At 35.9% G+C, this 22,291-nt stretch overlaps 1 protein-coding gene across 7 annotated transcripts in view; it reads right to left on the bottom strand.

The window, feature by feature from the left end:
- The window catches only part of EVI5 (ecotropic viral integration site 5), a 228,958-nt gene that overhangs the window by 132,603 nt on the left and 74,064 nt on the right, over nucleotides 1-22,291 (bottom strand). For all 7 annotated transcript variants that reach the window (XM_061121370.1, XM_061121369.1, XM_061121371.1 and 4 more), the window contains exons 3-9: nucleotides 15,223-15,412; nucleotides 14,382-14,606; nucleotides 13,273-13,347; nucleotides 9,888-10,013; nucleotides 8,331-8,474; nucleotides 7,282-7,371; nucleotides 7,079-7,176 (exon numbers count right to left, since the gene is read on the bottom strand). In XM_061121370.1, coding sequence (XP_060977353.1) covers nucleotides 7,079-7,176; nucleotides 7,282-7,371; nucleotides 8,331-8,474; nucleotides 9,888-10,013; nucleotides 13,273-13,347; nucleotides 14,382-14,606; nucleotides 15,223-15,412 — 948 coding nt within the window. The remainder of the gene's footprint in view (nucleotides 1-7,078; nucleotides 7,177-7,281; nucleotides 7,372-8,330; nucleotides 8,475-9,887; nucleotides 10,014-13,272; nucleotides 13,348-14,381; nucleotides 14,607-15,222; nucleotides 15,413-22,291) is intronic.

Below are 22,291 nucleotides of genomic sequence, written 5' to 3'. Positions count from 1 at the left end.
AAAATAGATTAAGTCTTCCAATCTTTGAATACTGGATGTGTTTCCATTTGCTTATGTATCTTAAATTTCTTGCAATAATGTTTTGAAATTTTCACTATACAAGTCTTTTTCCTCCTTGGTTAAGTTAATTCCTAAATATCCCTTTTGATGTTCTCGAAAACTTAAATTTCTTCACTGATCCACTGGTTAACAGTACACTGTTTAATTTAAAAAAAAAAAAATGCTGTTTCCAGTTTTACTTTATTAGATATCTAACCTCAACTGTTTACATCTGAAGATGTTTTGTACATCTTTCTCTTAAAATCTACTAAAACTTAACAGAGTTGTTGTTATTAGGTAGAGTGTTGAATGTACATTTATTGTGTTGAGTCCTGTTTTCTTATGTATATTCTCTCTGGTTGTTTTATCCATTACTGAGAGTGGGATACTGAAGTCTCCAAATATTACTGTAGAACTATTCATTTCTCACTTCAATTATGTGCTTTTTTGCTTCATATATTTTGATATTCTGTCTTTGGTGTACAAATGTTTTTAATTGTTATATCTTATTGCTATACTACACCTTTTATTAATATGTATTAACTGTCTTTGTCTATTGGAAACTTAAAAAACTTAAAGTCTGATATTTTTGTCTAGTATTTCTACAGCCATCTCTGCTCTCTTTTGCTTACTATATTCCATGGAATATCTTTTCCCAAACTTTGACTTTCAACCTATTTGCATCTTTGGATCAAAAATGAGTCAGCTGTAGATAACATATAGCTGGATTCTGTGGTTTTCTCCATTCTGCCAATCCACGTCTTTTGCAGAGTTTAATTCATTCACATTGAAAGTAATTACTGATAAAGGAGAACGCTGTCATTTTGCTGCTTGTTTTCTATATGCTTTGCTCTTTTTAAATCTCTCACTTCCTGCATTATTACTGTCTTTAGTGTTCAGTTGGGTTTTTTGGTATCACTTTCTAATATCCTCATGTATATTTCATTGTTATTTTCTCTGTGGCTTCATGGAGATTGCATCTGAAGTTATAACACTCTAATTTGAATCTCTAGCAGCTTAACTTCAATAATATACAAGAACTCTGCTTTTATAACATTTTTTCCAACACTTTTGGTTACTGGTCACAAAAATATATATTTATACATTGTGTGCCCCAGAACACAAACTAATGATTCTTTAAAATCTACTAGGCTCCTAAATAATGTAGAAAGCAAGATTTGAAGCTACAAACAAAAATTATAATACTAATAGCTTTTAGACTAATAATTGCTCTTTTTAATGCATTAACATTAAATTGTACAAGAAACAAAAAGTGGAGTTACAATCCACTGTTATGATAAATGTAACTTTGACAACTGCCCATGTGTCTACCTTATTTAAGACCTTCCTTTTGTGACATGACTTTGAGTTACTGTTGAGTGTCCTTTCATTTCGCCCTGCAGGAATGAGTATTTCCTGAAGGGTAGATCTAGTGATAATTAGCTCAGCTTTCGTTTATTTGGAAATGTCTTAATTTTCCCCTCACTTTTTAAGGACATTTCGCCAGATACAGGATTCTTGACTGACCTCCAAAGTTTCTAATAAGAAGTCTGCTTATAACCTTACTGAGAATCCCTTGTAGGTAATGACTGGCTTCTCTTTTGCTGACTTCCATATTTGCTCTTTGTCTTTTGCAAGTCTGATTGTAACATGTCTTGGTGTGAGGTCTTCTTTACATCACTTAGAGTTCAATGAACTTAATCAATGTTTATATTTGTGTCTTTCAACAAATTTGTTATTATTTCTTAAAACATTCTCCCCACTCCACCGTCTCAGATTCCCACAAAGTGTATGTTGGTCCACTTGGCGATAACTCACAGGTCCTTTAAGCTCTGTTCACTTTTCTTGGGTCTTTTTTGTTGTTGTTGTTTCTCAAACTCAGTGATTTCCAGGGTTCTGTCTTCAAGTTCACTTATTCTTCTACCTACTCAAATCTGCCTTTCAATCACTCTAGTGAATTTTCACTTCAGTTACTGTAGTTTACAGATCCAGAATTTCCTTTTGGTTTTCCATCTTTTTACTGATATTCCCATTTTGTTCTTACATCTTTTTTTACTTTTCCCACATCTTATTTCTTTAAGCATCTTTTAAAGTCTTTATCTACCAAGTCTACCGTAAGTCTTATTCAGGAACAGTTTCTATTTAATTTTCTCCTTTGAATGGGTCATAGTTTTCCTATTTCTTTGTATGACTTGATTTTTCTGTTGTTGAAACCTAGACATGTGAACCTAGTAATTTGGTAACTCTGTAAATCAGATTCTCCTCCTCCCCAGGGTTTGCTGTTCTTTTGTTGCTGTTATTGTCTTTTGGACTATTATAAGTTATCTCTGTGCTGATGACCAACCTGAGATGTAAACTCAAGGTATTTTCAGGTCTTTTCTGAAATTCTCCCTTGGGAATGTGCAATCACGTTATAATTTCCTCCATATATGGAGCTGTTTTTGAATGTCTTTAGTGTCTGGCTCCCAAAAGGGGGAAAAAAAAAACAAAAATGAAGGGGAAAAAGGGTGCTAGCCCTTTAAATCTCTTTAAATTTCTTAGCAGTCTTTTCAGCCAGAGGAAAGGGTGCAACACCAGTGGGGAGAAGTACAAAATCAATAGAGAGGTGTGCAACAACGACTTCTTTGCACCTATCTGATCACAAACAGCAATCAGCAATTATTTTCAACTCAAATAAGTATGTTAATACTTGACTCCATCATCACCGTTTTAACTTTCAATTCTAACTGTAAGCAAGATAAGGCAGTACTGCCAAGCATCTGTTAGCTGGATGAAATAAGAAGCTGCTCCATCTTATTTTTCTTGTTTTGTTCTCTCAGATAACACTCCTGGAGCAAAATTTTCTGAAATTGCCCCTCTGACTTGGTACCCCAGATATTTTTATGTCCCAAAGTAACATATCACAGTAAGAACTGGAGTATGACAGGTTTGCTTTACTTTCATAAAGTGGTAGAAGGCAGACTGTAAAAGGGAAGGTAGAAAGGAACACAAAGACACTGTAACAAAGAACAGACCTGACTCCACATTGGATCTACTCCTTTAGCTCTAACCTTTGTGCTTTATTACCTGTGCTTAGTCATTCTGGCTCTGAACTGTTGTACAAAGATGTTGCCTAGATACATGAGCCTGAAATATAAATGAGAGCCCATTCTCAAGGTACTACCTCCCAGGCTTGATCATTAAAAGGACAGCACTTTTCTATTCATATGGAGATAAAAACATGTAAAATGAAGAAAATTTGTCTTCTTGGGGGTTTATAGGAACACTGTGACCAGATCTGTGGCTGCTGCAAAAACAAAGAATTGCGGCACCAAGACATTTGCAACAACCAGCTACCCTCAATCCCCTGTTAGCATTCAGTCAGTTCAGTTGCTCAGTCATGTCTGACTCTTTGCGACCCCATGAATTGCAGCATGCCAGGCCTCCCTATCCATCACCAACTCCCAGAGTTTACTCAAACTCATGTCTCTTGAGTCAGTGATGCCATCCAGCCATCTCATCCTCTGTCATCCCCTTCTCTTACTGCCCCCAATCCCTCCCAGCATCAGGGTCTTTTCCAATGAGTCAACTCTTCGCATGAGGTGGCCAAAGTATTGGAGTTTCACCTTCAGCATCTGTCCTTTCAATGAATATTCAGGACTGATCTCCTTTAGGATGGACTGGTTGGATCTCCTTGCAGTCCAAGGGACTCTCAAGAGTCTTCTCCAACAAAAGAAGTCTTCTTCAAAAGCATCAATTCTTCAGCGCTCAGCTTTCTTCACAATCCAACTCTCACATCCACACATGAACACTGGAAAAACCATAGCCTTGACTAGATGGACCTTTGTGGGCAAAGTAATGTCTCTGCTCTTTAATATGCTATCTAGGTTGGTCATAACTTTCCTTCCAAGGAGTAAACATCTTTTAATTTCATGGCTGCAATCACCATCTGCAGTGATTTTGGAGCACAAAAAAATAAAGTCTGACACTGTTTCCACTGTTTCCCCATCTATATGCCATGAAGTGATGGGGCTGGATGCCATGATCTTAGTTTTCTGAATGCTGAGCTTTAAGCCAATTTTTTCACTCTCCTCTTTCACTTTCAACAAGAAGCTTTTTAGTTCCTCTTTACTTTCTGCCATAAGGGTGGTGTCATCTGCATATCTGAGGTTATTGATATTTCTCCCAGAATTCTTGATTCCAGCTTGTGCTTCTTCCAGCCCAGCGTTTCTCATGATGTACTCTGCATATAAGTTAAATAAGCAGGATGACAATAAATAGCCTTGACGTACTCCTTTTCCTATTTGGAACCAGTCTGTTGTTCCACGTCCAATTCTAACTGTTGCTTCTTGACCTGCATACAGATTTCTCAGGAGGCAGGTAAGGTGGTCTGCTATTCCCATCTCTTGAAGAATTTTCCACAGTTTATTGTGATCGACACAGTCGAAGGCTTTGGCATAGTCAATAAAGCAGAAATAGATGTTTTTCTGGAACTCTTGCTTTTTCGATGATCCAGTGGATGTTGGCAATTTGATCTCTGGTTCCTCCGCCTTTTCTAAAACCAGCTTGAACATCTGGAAGTTCATGGTTCACAAATTGCTGAAGCCTGGCTTGGAGAATTTTGAGCATTACTTTAGTAGCGTGTGAGATGAGTGCAATTGTGTGGTAGTTTGAGCATTCTTTGGGACTGCCTTCTTAGGGACTGGAATGAAAACTGACCTTTTCCAGTCCTGTGTCCACTGCTGAGTTTTCCAAATTTGCTGGCATATTGAGTGCAGCACTTTCACAGCATCATCTTTCAGAATTTGAAATAGCTCAACTGGAATTCCATCACCTCCACTAGCGTTGTTCGTAGTGACACTTTCTAAGGCCCACTTGACTTCACATTCCAGGATGTCTGGCTCTAGGTAAATGATCACACCATTGTGATTACCTGGGTTGTCAAGATCTTTTTTGAAACTAAGCCATGCTGTGTGGGGCCACCCAAGACATACAGGTCATGGTGGAAAGGTCTGACAGAATGTGGTCCACTGGAGAAGGGAATGGCAAACCACTTCAGTACTCTTGCCTTGAGAACCCCATGAACAGTATGAAAAGGCAAAATGATAGGATACTGAAAGAGGAACTCCCCAGGTCGGTAGGTGCCCCTGTTAGCATTAAACAGGCTTAAATCCTAACTCGGGTAAGACTGTTCATTGGGACATCAGTCCTCTATCTTCTTAAGTCTGCTGGCTTTTCACTATTCCTCGACTCTTGATTTACTAGTCTGTCATGTGGTGACTTTATATGCTTGAATTCAGTAAAAATACCTCTACCTTAGGAATATTATCATGCAGATAAAAGTTAAGAAAGAATATAATTGGAAACTGAAAATCTAGTCACCATGCTCTGAACATTTTCCTGGGCCACAGCAGACTAGACTGTGTATACAGTTTAAAGACACATAGGCTATGCATCTCTTACATGTCAAATTAATAACCTGTTATATTGACAAAGATCCTGATGCTGGGAAAGATTGAAGGCAGGAGGAGACAGGGACAACAGAGGATGAGAGTCATGAGACTGGACATCAGTTTGAGCAAGCTCTGGGAGTTGGTGATGGACAGGGAAGCCTGGCATGCTGCAGTCCATAGGATCACAAAGAGTCGAACATGACTGAGAGACTGAACTGAACTGAGACTGTAATTGTAATAGCTATTTACTTCCCTGCTCTGCCATCATCCTACGTACAGGAAGTTTGAACCTTTTTCAGAGCCAGGTCCAAGTCTAAGTTCATTATATTCTGAGAGTGGTACTTTTTAGAAACAGATGAAACTCATCCTTTAATACTGATAAAACATTACTCTCCAGAATATGCATAAACAGCTACTAAGCAGTAAGAAGTAGATATTGCAATGGAAAAGGAAGGCAAGTACCAACAAAAGAAAAAAAAAGGAAAAAAAAAAGAAGCATATTTGTTATGGTGACCTGTGATCAGGATCTTTGATGTTACTACTGTAAAAGATCACAACTTACTAAAGGATCACATGATTAGCATTTTTTAGCAATAAAGTACTTTTAAATTAAGGTCAAGAGGCAGAAACTGAGATGGTTCCTAAGGTTTTATCAATTATAGAACAGAACAGCTTTTCAGTCTAAAATGTCTAAAATGATGCTGTGATGTGATTGGTTATTAGTAATTTCACAGGCAATTTATTAACAATACTAGTTGAACATGATAAATTATCTGTTTTCACAAATTAGAGTTAACTAATTTTAATAACAAAATACTCATATTCTAATATATTTTTGAAGTAGGAATCTCTATGGAAGTACACTGTACGTGTTAATGTAATTTCATTGTGCAGCAGCAAAGATATTAAGAACTGTGAGGCTACTACTGCTATCATTTTAAAGCATCTCGTAGCACATTAACAAGTGTCAGGAATGCTAATTACGACCTCAGGTTAAGATTTATTTAACTGCTGAAAGCTAGAATAAGAGATTGTTCTTAACACTTTTATCATGTTTCAGAAATCAAATTTTATGAGACAAGACTGATTATCTTGAACTTTAATAAAATATATACAGAAGAAAATTTCACTAGAAAGTAATACATAATAAACAAAATTTTAACTTAATGCACACCTCATGACTATCTTGCTGATTATGCTAATCTTGAACTTAAGTGATAGACTGCGATCAACTGAGAGGAAAAGAATGTTAGGGACCACAACATAGAAGCGGTTTCTAAAACAATAGCACACACTCACATATATACACTTACCAGGTTCCTAATTCTAGTCATTGTGGAATGGGAAAGGAGTTTTAAAAGTGCAATCAAAAAGAAAAAGACAGTAATACACAATAGCCCCATGTGCCATTAGAGCACTATGAAATTCCAATTTGAAATTTATGTCATATTAAAACTAATACCCCCAAATAAAACTTTACAGTTCTATTAAATGATGAGGAAAATTGCACTCACCACTAGAATGTTTTGCTGCTTCTATTTAGTCTCCTAAAATGCACTAACTAACCCCTATAACTAAAAAAACAAAATACAGAATACTTAACTTACTTTTTCATTTTTTTAGAGTTATACTTGACTTGGTAAGCTGCCTGGATTAATTTGTCTGGACCACCATCAAACTGATGTGGAATGACCTTCTGAAAGTGCTAAGATACAACAGAAGAAAAACGTAAGAATTACTTAGTGCCATTTATTATTAATTAATAAATAGTAAAATCTAAAGACATTTAAGAAATCATGACCTGGCTTACCTGTAACATCCCTTCCATGTCGAGTTGCATCAGTTCTGCCTGATTCATTTGAAGAAGCGCTAATCCTATCCGAAACACTATTTCTAAACCCTGAAGAATCAAATTATAAAGTCAAATTTATCTTATTCTTCCACAACAACTAATCACTCAAAAGAATACTAAGGTAAACATTTAGGTACCTAAACTAGAGGAGAGCACACATTTTCTGTAAAGAGTTGGAAAACAAATGTTTTAGGCTTTAGAAGCCCTACCTATAAGTGTCACAAATAATCAACCCTGGAATTTCAGCTGAAAAGCAGACACAGACATCACATCAACAAATAGTCATGGCTATGTTCCAAGAAGCTTTATTTACAGAAAGGACAGACTTGGTAGGCAAACCAGGGTAGATCAGTACACGAATCATAGTTTCCTGGCTCCAGACTAACCAAATTTAGCTATGTTATATAAATTGATTTTCCCAAGATGTAATTAATAACAATTAATAATATTCTTAGATGCTCTCTATCACTGATCACCTATCCTCACCTTCCTACCTTCTCAGTCAAAATATAGAAGACAAAGGGTCACCACTACATGTCAGTGATAATTAAAAGGACTACCTGTAAGATGTTTAGGGGATAGAAGAAAATTATACTACTTCTTCCTCTTTGGGTAAGAGATGCATTGCAACAATGTTAATTGTAAAGGAAATTTTAACCCTCACTAATTCTCACTAAATCAAAAAGGAGGTGATTCAGGTTTGATTAAGAGTAGGGGTTCCTAATTTTGACTGCCTGTGTTTGAATCTTGGTTACTATACTACTTATGTGTTATGTGTCCATACACAAGCTACTTAATCTTTCTCTAAATATCAGCTTCTTCACCCGTCATCCATCAAATGAGGAGATGAACAGTACTCATATGGATGTGATAGGATTAAATGAGATTATCCATGCAAGCAGTTTAGCATGGAACACATGAGTCTCCTTTATTGTTCTCCTCATTGCCTAGCTCTCATTAACCCAATGATTCCTTTGCTCAGTCTGGTAAGTTGCCCACTAACTTACCTCAGACATAAAGATATCAAATATCCTTGTTGCAATTGGTAGTGGAAAAGTTGTAAGGAAGATAGTCAGAAACCATGATGATGCATACATTGAGGTATGAAAACTCTGAGACTGAAAATGCACAAAGAGCTCTGGAAGGTGCTCCTAAATAGAAGAAAGGAATTAATTAGCTAAAACATTGTAAAACTCAGTATTTTAAGCCAAACCATTGTACACATACTAAATTAGCCTTTACCAAACATAAACATAAAAATTCAGGAATCATATGGAAGAAATAAGAGGCAGAAATGGACACTCTAGATAGTGGTTACTATTTGGAAAAGGAAGAAGGGGAAAAGGATGTGGAGTTGGAACTTAAAAGTTGGAACTTTCTAATGATTTCTTAATATGAAAAACTACAATAAATAAGTAAAATTTTTATAATTTTCTTTACTTTTCTATAAATGATAATATTTCCAAAAAAAATTTTTTTTAAGGAAAGATGTTATGGTGAAATACTTTCAGGTGCTATATACCCCTGATTGCCTATCCTAAGCTCCCTTCTCACCTGAAATACAGATACTTCAGCAACTCTCGTAATTCAAAACATAAATGACACATTAACTGAAAATAAACCAAGGGAGTTTAAGGTTGATTAAAAATAAGCTTACTATTTAAGACAAATAAGAATCATCAAGACCTACTTTGTCTTTCTCTTTAAAATGCAAAAACATTTGGCATATCCCTTTCTTCTCATCACACATAGAAAAGGTAGAGGATTTAAAAATGCCTGTGGTTAAAGCTGCCAGGGAAATGGAGACTTTTCTCAGGAAAATGGCTCTTAGGCCAGCTAAATCCTTAACCAATATTCTTAAATTTTGTTTACATAATTGAAATTTAAGTAAATGAAGAATATTTATACCATTACATCACAGGGAAAAATAGCAAGTCTACTTATACAAATACAAAAATTAAATCCAGAAAGGTGAAATACTTTAAAGGTATTTTTTACTTGGTTTTGATTCCTCTCTTTCTCTTCTCTTCACCCTCACACAGTCAATAAGACTATGAATCTTAAATTAACAATATAAAAGGATAGAAACAGTAATTTTTTAAAGATTACAGGCTAGCAGAAAAAGTGAGATGAAAGGTGGGAAAGGCAGGGGAGAAGACTGAAAGAGATGAGAGACCATCTCAAAGGAAATGAATTGATTATCAGCATGCAAATATCATGGGCTTCTGTAGGAGAGCATAATCTACATAAAAAAATGTGATCAATACGGCATAATAAAGAAACTCATGAACATAGGTTATGATATATTTAGCACAAATGTTTAAGATTTGAACATAAAAATTGTAGTAAAGTTCCAGACTGTGATCTACCTGGGCCAGCATCTAACTGGGAAGTAAAGTCTAAATTGTGGGTTAACAGACCAACAAATAATCATGTAATCAAAACAATGATTTTTTTTTCAATTGCTTTAATGCTTTTAACATTAAATTTGCTTAGCTGTCACTCAAACCAAGATGACAAAAAATATAAAGGCAGTATATTTTTGGTTAACGCCACACTTTTACCTGTATCATGCATTCAAACTGGTACATACAAAGGCCTAATTCTGCCATACTTGGTTTAAAAAGTTCACGAAGTCTATAATCTTGCATTAATTTAACAAATACACAGAAAGCTTCTTCTTCTGGCATCTGCATTAGGAGAAAAAAAAGCAACATCTATTAATGTTCTGTGATAAACAAATAAGCTAAATACATTTAAACTAAGTACTCATCCAACTATAACCAGTGTTTTGAGTGCCAAGTGATGTAATATTAAGAGCAATGGACTAGGAATCAGAAGATTCTAATTTCCCATCCTATCACAATCAAGGAGAAATCAGGTGAATCTTACAACTGAGACCAGCTGCCTCACTTGCCTAACTCATTAATTCAATCTACGAATATTCATTTAAAGCCAGATACTTCTCTCTCTCTCTTATATACCAGTGAACAAAATAAACATCCTCTACTTTCAGGGAGTTTGAACCTTCCAGTAGGGGGAGATAAAACAATACATGGTGGTTAATCCCTAAATTGTGCCCTACTCTTGTGACCCCTCCTGTAGCCTGACAGGCTCCTCTGTCTATGGGATTCTTCAGGCAATATATGGAATAAATCAATTAATACATGTCAGATGGTGCAAAGTGCTATGGAAATAAGACAAAGTAAAGCAACAGGGAATCCTGGGGAGATACATTCTATTTATTTATAGGTAGGTCAGAGAAAGTCTCTTGATAAGGTAACATTTGAGCAGAATACTGAAAGTAAGGGAACAACTGAGAAAAGAACAGTGCTGAGAGAATAATACAAATGTCTTGAAATGGAATCATGAGTGGCATGCTCAAGGAACAATAAACAGGGGACTACTAAATTAGGAGTGATGCTACAAATGAAGTTACGGTTATGGAGGAGAAATACAACAAAACAAATCATAGGATTTTAGAAGCCACTGTAAGGACCTGAACTTTTATCTTAAGTAAGATGGGAGGCTTTTCAAGGGTTCCGAGCAGAAAAATAGTGTTTAAGTGTTAAAAGAACTAGTAAAATAAGTTTTCCAAAAAAATCTGTGATTAGGGTTTTAAAGGTTTCAATTTCACATTTTGTGTGTAACTCACTAGATAATTATATCAACTAAGATACTGAATAGAAAAGCTCTGTAGGAAAAAAAAAAGTTCCACAGAGTTACACAGATATTAAATTTAGACACATAACATACAAATAACTGTGTCATCTTTTTTTTTTGTCATGGAGGATCTAAGTTCTCCAAACAGGGGTGGAACCCGTGCCCCTGTTATGAAGCATACAATCCTAACCACTGGACTGCCAGGGAATTCCTTGTGTATTAAGATAAAATTTTCTACTGTTCATTCACTCACATTATACCAGTGTGTTTCAAAAGAGGAAACCTCAAAAGGTCTCTAGGCACTTTTCTTACTGAAGACTACATTTATTAACAATACATTTTCCCTGGACTCAACAAAGCCATGAACAGGAGCCAAGAACTATTGGCAAAACTCACTTCCTTCCTTCCTCCCAACACATATCTTCATTAATCCTATCAAGCTTGATAGCCCCACTGATTTTTACGTCAGTCACTACAAGAAACCCAATATCCTAGAACACTCATCCCATGTGGTTCCAGTGCTCCCGTAACCTACCCCATTTCTAATGTGCCCTAAACCTTTTACACAGCACTTTCTGGAACTAATAACCTGCCATCAATAAAATATCCTATCTATACCCTCAATCTCTTCACCAAATGTTCTTTCACTGTCTTTCTCTAAGTGAAACCTGAATCCCCACTAAGGATACTTCAAAACCGAAATCTGGCTGTCTCCTGAGGAGGGTGTTTTCTCTCCCTCAGCACTGGAAGAAGGCAGGGGCAGAGATGCACAGGTCCCTCCTTGGACCTCAATGCCTCATTGCCACTAACTGCCCCTTCTCTCTGATACACATTTTCTCTATGACACTGAGTTAATAAAAATCATTTCTTTTGCAAAGGTCTAGTGGGGACACTATCTACCCAATTTTAAAGCAGTACTAAGATATACACAAAACATATACCCAGTACTCTTAACTATTTTAACACCATGTAGTAAATAAGCTAACTTGCAAAAAAATTTTTATCAGACTCTGAGTTATATTTCTAAGCTAATATGTGGGAGGCAAAGTAGCAAAGAGCTGACTCGTTTGAAAAGACCCTGATGCTGGGAAAGATTGAAGCCAGGAGAAGAAGGGGACAACAGAGGATGAGATGGTTGGATGGTATCACCAACTCAATGGACATGAGTTTGAGTGAGCTCTGGAAGTTGGTGAAGGACAGGGAAGCCTGGCATGCTGCAGACCATGTAGTCACAAAGAGTTCGACACTACTGAGCAACTGAACAACAGTAACAGTGGAGAAACACAGTTTCTGATTCCTACACTGCTCTTATCTACCAAGATATGTGATCTTGGGCAAGTCACTGAACTTTTATTGCATGTCTACCATGTGTCAAACACTATGCTAGGCTATTACATACAGTATCTTATATAACCCTCATAATGAATCTAGAAGTAGACGCAGTACCTAATTAAGGCTGAGAAAGGGATGTTAAAATAATCTAGCCCAAGATTACAGAACTCAGTGTAGAACTGAGTTGCAAAAACAAGCCTATATGACTCAAAAGTTATCTCCAAGGTTTCTTTTCAAGTTATATTTCAGTCTTGAGACTTAACACAAAAGTAAGATAGACTTTTTAAAAAATTTTCAATAAGGGTAAACAGATAACACCATATGCTATTTCCTGTCAAAGCTATGACTTACTGTCCTATCCTTGACTTCCAAAAACACCCCACCCAATATAAGCCACTGCCAATGGAAACATGTTTATCCCTAAGGCAGTAGAAATGACTGAGTACCTCTATTTTTGAGCCTATAATAAGAGAGGTGTAACAAGCCCTCAGTTCTGTGACAAATAAAAGTACTGTATAAACTTCCAAAGACATTGTATATCATAACTATGATATGTGTGTGCATGTAGCCTTGCCACACAATATGGGGGATCTTAGTTCAATCAGGGATCAAACCCACCAGAGAAGTCCCATAAAGTAAGATTTCTATACCAACACTTTAATCAGTCCTCCTTAGCTGGGAAAAGATTATTCCTCATTAAGTACAGACATTTAAATACAGATTTAAAAGTAGATACAGGATTTAGTAGAAAATTATGGTCCAAATGTAGATAAGACAAAATTTGACTTAGTGGCAGGATATTTACTATGTGTTATTTTCAACATGTTTAATATTTTAAAGTGCAAACTAAATATTCTTATTTAGATTATGCTTAGGAGAAAAATACCCAATATCCACTTACTAAAAACAAGGATGATTTTTAAATTCTCCAACTTTAATACTTATATAACTTACCTGCATAAGCAGCAATCCAACTATAAAAGCACTTCCTTGACAGTAACCAACCTCACGATCCACTAAAGAATACGCCTAAAAAGTAAAAACTGTTGTTAAAAATACTTTATCATGATACAGCATACCTTCCTTCTCTAAAAGCCTAAAAATAGTGAGAAGGTGGGTTAAAGACCATTTATTTTCTAGAGAAGCTCTTGTTTGCTTTGCTGTAGATGCTATCCTACCCTATATGATTTACTACATAAAATTTTCTTTTGATGATTTACGAATTAGGAACTGTCAGTTCTTAAGGACAAGAAAATAAAGGAATTTGTACTCAGGGAAGTGACAAAGCTTAAAAATCATTAAAAATATGTAGCTGATAGAGTAAAATTTGAGTAAGACGATGGTAAAGCATTGACAAAATTGATATGGTTTAACAAGAAATCATAATTTCAAAGGGGTGACTAAAAGGGAAAGGAATTATGCAAAGGGAAAAGACAATACTGAAGAAAAAATTACAATGCCACACGCCTTCAAGGGTGAGGAGCTCTTAGTGATGCCGGCCATGGCAAACAGAAAATTTACTCCCAAACTGTGAAACTCATAGAAGGTGAATTACTCATTTTCATGAAGAGTCTTCTCTATGGTGGTGGTGGTGGTGGTGGTTTAGTCGCTAAGTTGTGTCCGTCTCTTGCGACCCTGTGGACTGTAGCCCACCAGGCTCCTCTGTCCGTGGGATTTTCCAGGCAAGCATACTGGAGTGGATTGCCATTTCCTTCTCCAGGGGATCTTCCCGACCCAGGAATCAAACCCAGGTCTCCTGCATTGCAGGCAGATTCTTTACCAAATGAGCTACGAGGGAAGTCCCTCTCTATGGTATGTATAGTCATTTATAGGTTATTTGACTTCAACTAATACCAAGCAATGTAAGGAATTTTCCAAGAGTTCTGCAAATCAGACAGCAACCTAAACATCAGAATTAAAGTCAAGATTATGCTAAAATCAAATTGATTGCCAAAGCAACTGATTACTAGGATGAGTTTGTACTTCATTATGAGAAATGTTTAATTTCAATGTAAGAATTTATTTCACCTCCTCCCCCCAAAAAATGAATAAATAGAACTTACCTTCATTACATTAAACAAAACTTCCTGTCCAAGGCTATCTTTTTCCTTAAAAAAATTGTGTTCAGGATAAGTTCTAGCAATGTCCCTTCGGATCAATTTTTCACAAGGTGAGGTCATTTTCAGGAGTTCTGAATACTGATCCTTAATTGGCATACTTTGTGCACTGCACAAAAGTTGCCAAACTATCGCTCTAAAATGATGGGGTATCCCTTTACGAACAAGTTCCTAAAAAATAAAAATAAAAAATGTTTAAATGACTTATTTAGGCTTCCTACCTTGAAAGCCACAGGGATTGGAGTGGAGTAGATGACTTTTTTTTAAAACTTTCTCAAATTTTAATTCACAAAGCTACTTTTATAATAAGACTAGGGAACTTTTTAACCAAAGCTAAGATTTGGCTAAGATACTGATGTATTGTGCTCTGATCAGAAGAACAACAATGCTGTGGATAAATTCCTGTCATTTCACTCAGAGTATAGCCTCTCACTGTATTAAGGAACTGATAATCTGCAGAGCTGTGAATGACAGATAGCATGGTAACCATGATCTTTCAAAGGGCTGTTTTATGATTTAAAAAAAAAAAAAGTAAAATAATGATAACTGAAGGATTTTGGATGTCACCACTTCATTTCTGAATCTATATTTCTACAGTTAGGAGACTTTTATAATAGCTGATAGCTGCAAATCAAAACTTCTATTGGCACAATTGAAGAAAACATATAAAGTAGACCTCTTCAGCATAGCACCTGGGAAGTGCTAGAATCCAATTTTTTTTTTTTAATCCTCTATCAATCTCTGCCTGATGGGATAAGAGGAAAACTTCAGCAAAGAATATGAATACCTTAACTTGTTTCTCCTTCTTTTTGCGCACATCTTCCCATTCATTAACAATTCTTCCCCAAAGAATCCAAGAGTCTTCTTCAAGGTGACTGAGGTTGCTAGAGGCTGATGAACTTGATACCAGGGAGGAGCCACTGTTCCTTCTTGATCCATTTACAGATCTTAAAGACTTACTATCTGTCTCTAACAATCTAAAATACAATTAAAAATTGTTCAAGATCTCACAGTGACACTAGATGACAATATTAGAGGAAACACACTGACTAACACCACCCACCTAGGCCAGGCACTATAGTAACTATTTGCATGAGTATTTTACCACAGGAGGTCTCAGTAAGGAACGTGGAACTATTAAGCCACCACCAAATGGAAGAGTTCAGGAAAGGCCAAAAGGAGACACCACCTGTCCTACCACCTCCCAGGATCCTTCTCACTGACATCCATCTGGCCTGAGCAATGGGTGTGCCACCAGGAAGGACTCTTTTTTGAGAATGATTGGCCAGAAACAACCCAGAAACTAATCTCATCAACGCAAAACCTGACAGCAAGCCACATAGCAGAGCAGTCCTCCTGGGTTCCCTTACCCTCCTGTTCTCTGCCCAGGTGCCCCTTCCCAATAAAGTATCTTGCTTTGTCAGCATATGTACCTCCTTGGACAATCCATTTCCGAGTGTTAGACAAGAGCCCACTCTCAGACCCTGGAAGGGATCCCCCTTCCTGCAATAACATGATGATACTTAAGGGCTTCACTACAGCAATTTAGCCATAGTTTTAAAATATACATAATTTTTAAAATATTTGGTTGGCATCTACAAAATTAATTGCTGTATTTTTTTCTACTAAGAATAGCAATTTTAAAATTTGATAAAGTAAATTATGTTAAATATTTTAGTGCTATTAGTCTCATCATAGTTTCTCTTTATCTCCACTAAAAATTCAAAGTAGAAGAAATCTTCTGGGAAGAAATTCATTGGGAAGGTTTCAAGGAAAAAGAAACTGTACTTGGAAGCGGTATTAACTAATTTTATGGAAGAACTAATCCTAACATGTTTAAAATGTGTCTAGGACCTAAAAAGGCAGACACATAAATTAATCAAATCTTTTGTCTCTTTCAATTTTGCTTCACCCAGGTATAACTGATCTGCCCAAACAAAGAGTGTTTTGTCTAGCTCATGCAATGTTTGTGTAAAAAAAATGAACAACTACTAAAACTAAAATTAGAAGATTTCATTTGTTTATATACACATATGTGTGTCTGTGTGTGTTAGTTGCTCAGTCATGTCCAACTCTTTGCAACCTGATGGACTGCAGCTCACCAGGCTTCTCTAGGCATGGGATTTTCCAGGCAAAAATATCAGAGTGGGTTGTCATTTCCTTCTCCAACATACATTTGTATTTACAATTCTGGATCTCTTAAAAAACAAAAAGGGCAAAACTAGCCTATATTCCAGAAATAACAGGGTATAGCAGGGTAGAAGCTTCTCCCTTTAAATGAGAAAGGACTTTAATCCACTAACTCTCCATAAACCCTACTATCTCCCAGAAACTCAGGCCAGCTAACAGCTGTCATTTATCACTGGACTAGCACTTTAAAATTGAGACCTCTTCACTGTTAAGACCCTGTTTAAGGCCTCTGCCTTATCTGTAGAAAGACAGGTTAAGATAATTTCAGAGATCCATTCCATAACTCAATACAACATCAAATCCATTACTTCTTTCACATGTACATAGACTATCAAAAAAAAAAAAAAAAGGCTGGAAAATGTGGCTCTATCATTATTAAGATGTAAATAACATGCCATGCAAATAAGGGTCCTAAAACATCTATTTAACATGGATACTATTTACTTCCAGCAACTCCTTCAGAAAATCATCTGCTTAGACAAAAAAATGCTCCCAATATTAATTTAGGATGTATAAAAACTAGTAAACATGAGTCAAATTATATTTAGCAGATTATAAAAAATCCTTTGCAAGCCACATTTATATCTTACTCATCTTTATATCCCTTTATATTGTCTTTGTATTTAGCTCAAAACAAAATACACTGAAAACTGAGAGAACTGAAATAAAACTCAAATCCCCATAATAAAAAAAAAAACTTCAAGTACAAGATGATCAAACTCAATAACACAATAATATAAACTAAAACACTTTCTGTATTCATGGCATAATTTAATACATTTTTGTCATGGCAACAGTAAATGAAATAAAATGTCCCAAATATTGCCAGAAATAGAAAAATTTACAAAACAGCTAAATTCAGGGTCAATTATTTGCTATAAATAGTCTTCATCAGAAAAAAACTAATTAATGATAATGTTTTGCTTTAAATACTGTTTTTTCCATAGATATTATTTTAGTAAGTCCACAATAAAACTTATGAAAAAATAAGTGCATGTATACAAGTAATTCTATGTATGATTCTAAACCTCAAGATTTATAAATGGAATACAGAAACAAACTTTACAGAAATAACCTGACCCTAAGTTCACTTCACTTAATTATTCGTTGAATGCTTGCTAACTTCCCTTGTGGCTCAGCTGGTAAAGAATCCTCCTCCAATGCAGGAGACGTGGGTTCAATCCCTGGGTTAGGAAGATCCCCTGGAGAAGGGAAAGGCTACCCACTCCAGTATTCTGGCCTGGAGTATTCCATGGACTGTATAGTCCATGGGGTCACAAAGAGTCTGACACGACTGAGTGACTTTCACTTTTTTGGGATTCCCTGGTGGCTCAGATGGTAAAGCATCTGCCTGCAATGCAGAGACCCAGGTTTGATCCCTGGGTCAGGAAGATCCCCTGGAGAAGGAAATGGCAACCCACTCCAGTACTCTTGCCTAGAAAATTCCATGGATGGAGAAGCCTGGTGGGCTACAGTCCATGGAGTCGCAAAGAGTCGGAAACAACTGAGCGACTTCACTTCACTATATGCCAAATAATTAAACTGCACTACTACCATTAATAAAGACATGCAGTTAAAAATAAAATACTGGTGTTTCCCAAGCTAAACAGAAATCTGAGATGAAATGAAAGCATAGATGAAAAAGTACCTTAAAAGAAAGGTTTTTTGTTTATTTTTTAACAGTCAGAAAGGTCTCAGAGATCTCCACATTACAACTTTTAGTATAAGCAGGAAAACCAAATGAATTCATGGGTGGATTAGAGAGAAGAGTTAAGCAGTTCATCTTCAGAGGACAATGCAGTAAGTAATACAAATATACAAAACTTTGAAAAACATTACAAATGAAATATTCCAAGTACAGACTTTACATTATTTAAAGATATTGTCCCTGCCTTAATTCACATAATACAAAAAAAAAAAAAAGACTCAAAATGGACAATAGACTTGAATATACAAACTAAAACTATAAAACATCTTGAAGAAAATAGGAAAAAGTCTTCACAACCTTGGAATTGGCAAAATTTATTAATGGGACACAAACATTAACCATAAAAGAAAAAAATTGATTAAAAAATACTAAATTGCATTTCAAATTTTAAAAGCTCTACTTTTAAGAAGATGAAAATGTAAGCCACAAACTAAGAAAAAAAAAATCTCCAACATATGCATCTGACAAAAGACTGCTGTTCAGAATACATGAAGAACACTTAAAACTGATAAGAAGGCAAACAACACATTTTGAAAAATGAGTAAGAGATTTAAACTGCCACCTTCCAAAACAAAACAGTCAAGTGGCTAACAAGCAACTGAAAAACATTCAACATCCTTAATCACCAAAGAAACCCAAGTTAAAACCACACTATGTACACAATCAGCATGGCTACAATTTTAAAGACTGGCCGTACTAAGGGCTGCCAAAGATGAGACCAATTGTGACTTTAACATATCCATGTCAGTAGTATGTAAGACTTCAACCACTATGAAGACTATTTGGCAATTCTTTATAAAGTTGAATACATTTTTATATGACAGCAAGAAAAATGAAAACCTATGTCCACAAAAAGATTTACAATTTAAAGTTCAGAAAAGCTTTATTCATAATAGCCAAAGTCCAGATACAACCCCTATATCCATAAAAATAAATGATCAAATTGTGATACATTCATTCACTGAAACATCACTCAGATACAAACTGCTGCTAATACATAACATTAATCTTACAAACATTAGGTGAAAGAAGTGAAGTACAGTGTTACTTGCTGAGTCCTTCCCAACTCTGTGCAACCCCATGGACTGTATGGAACCCACCAGGTGAAAGAACCTTGATGCGAAAGAACACATACTACTTGATTCCACTTATAAGAAGTTCAAGAATACATACACTACAGAAGAAAAACCTTTCTAAATATGACACCAAAAGCACAAGTAAAATAAAGAATATATTTAAACTGGACTCATCAAAATTTTACATGTTCTGTACCTCACTGGATGCATTAAGAAAGTGAAAAGAAAACCCACAGAATGGGAAAAAATATTTGCAACCCATGAGATTTCTATCTAGAATATATAAATAACCCTTACAACTCAATACTAAAAAGATAAACCAATTAAAAAATGAGCAAAGAATAAGAATAGATAATTCTCCACAAATATATGTAATTGGCCAATAAACATGCAGAAAGATGCTCGACATCACTAATGATTAGGGAAATGCCAATCAAAACATAACAACACACTGTTTCACTGTACGGCATTATAGTACGGCTATAATGAAAAAGACAAATAACAACAAGTGTTGGTGAAGATATGGAGACACAGGAACCTTCAGACACACTGATGGCAAAATAAAATGGTAAAATCACTTCAGGAAAAAAAGTCTGGCAATTTCTTAAATGGTTAAACATAGAATTACCATACAAACCAGCCATTCCACTCCCAGGTATATATATATTCAGGAGAAATGAAAATCTATGTCCACACAAAACCTACATAACAAGTGTTCATGCCAATATTATTCATAATAGCCAGAGTGGAAACAATCCAAATATCCATCAAGTACTGGATGGATAAAAACACTGGTCTATCCATAAGGTATAGTATCATTCAGTCTTGAAAAAAAATGAAGCAGAGATACAGGTTACAACATGGATGCTGGAACATGGAACCTTGAAAACACACTAAATGAAAGAAGCGAGTCACAAAAGGAAACATGTTATCTGACTCAATTTATATTCAATACCTAGAATTCAGAAAGTGGCTTAGTAAAATTTACACACAGAAATCCCCTGCATTTCTATACACTAACAATGAGAAAACAGAAAGAGAAATTAAGGAAACAATATCATTCACCATTGCAACAAAAGAATAAAATACTTAGTAATATAGCTACCTAAAGAAACAAAAGACCTATATATAGAAAACTATAAAACACTGATGAAAGAAATCAAAGAGGACACAAATAGAGAAATATACCATGTTCATGGATTGGAGGAATCAATATTGTCAAAATGAGTATATTACCCAAAGCAATCTATAGATTCAATGCAATCCTTATCAAGCTACCAATGGTATTTTTCACAGAACTAGAACAAATAATTTCACAATTTGTATGGAAATACAAAAAACCTTGAATAGCCAAAGCAATCTTGAGAAAGAAGAATGGAACTGGAGGAATCAACCTGCCTGACTTCAGACTATGCTACAAAGCTACAGTCATCAAGATAGTATGGTACTGGCACAAAGACAGAAAGACAGATCAATGGAACAAAATAGAAAGCCCAGAGATAAATCCACATACCTATGGACACCTTATCTTTGACAAAGGAGGCAAGGATATACAATGGAAAAAAGACAACCTCTTTAACAAGTGGTGCTGAGAAAACTGGTCAACCACTTGTAAAAGAATGAAACTAGAACACTTTCTAACACCATACACAAAAATAAACTCAAAATGGATTAAAGATCGAAATGTAAGACCAGAAACTATAAAACTCCTAGAGGAGAACATAGGCAAAACACTCTTTGACATAAATCACAGCAAGATCCTCTATGACCCACCTCTCAGAATATTGGAAATAAAAGCAAAAATAAACAAATGGGACCTAATTAAACTTAAAAGCTTTTGCACAACAAAGGAAACTATAAGCAAGGTGAAAAGACAGCCTTCAGAATGAGAGAAAATAATAGCAAATGAAGCAACAGACAAAGAATTAATCTCAAAAATATACAAGCAACTCCTGTAGCTCAATTCCAGAAAAATAAACGACCCAATCAAAAAATGGGCCAAAGAACTAAACAGACATTTCTCCAAAGAAGACATACAGATGGCTAACAAACACATGAAAAGATGCTCAACATCACTCATTATCAGAGAAACGGAAACCAAAACCACAATGAGGTACCATTTCACACCAGTCAGAATGGCTGCTATCCAAAAGTCTACAAGCAATAAATGCTGGAGAGGGTGTGGAGAAAAGGGAACCCTCTCTTGCACTGTTGGTGGGAATGCAAACCAGTACAGCCACTATGGACAACAGTGTGGAGATTCCTTAAAAAACTGGAAATAGAACTGCCATGTGACCCAGCAATCCCACTCTTCGGCATACACCGAGGAAATCAGAACTAAAAGAGACACGTGTACCCCAATGTTCATCGCAGCACTGTTTATAATAGCCAGGATATGGAAGCAACCTAGATGCCCACCAGCAGACAAATGGATAAGAAAGCTGTGGTACAAATACACAGTGGAATATTACTCATCCATGAAAAAGAATACATTTGAATCAGTTCTAATGAGGTGGATGAAACTGGAGCCCATTATACAGAGTGAAGTAAGCCAGAAAGATGAAGAACATTACAGCATACTAACACATATATATGGAATTTAGAAAGACGGTAATGATAACCCTATATGCAAAACAGAAAAAGAGACACAGATGTACAGAACAGACTTTTGGACTCTGTGGGAGAAGGTGAGCGGGGGATGATATGAGAGAACGGCATTGAAACATGTATATTATCAATTGTGAAACAGATCGCCAACCCAGGTTTGATGCATGAGACAAGTGCCCAGGGTTAGTGCACTAGGATGACCCAGAGGGATGGGGTGGGGAGGGAGGCAGGAGGGGGGTTCAGGATGGGGAACACATGTAAATCCATGGCTGATT

This window comes from Dama dama, chromosome 20 (assembly GCF_033118175.1).
Source record: "Dama dama isolate Ldn47 chromosome 20, ASM3311817v1, whole genome shotgun sequence".
NCBI lineage: Eukaryota > Metazoa > Chordata > Mammalia > Artiodactyla > Cervidae > Dama > Dama dama.
The sequence above is the reverse complement of the archived record's forward strand: the minus strand, read 5'-3'. Positions and strand labels throughout refer to the sequence as shown.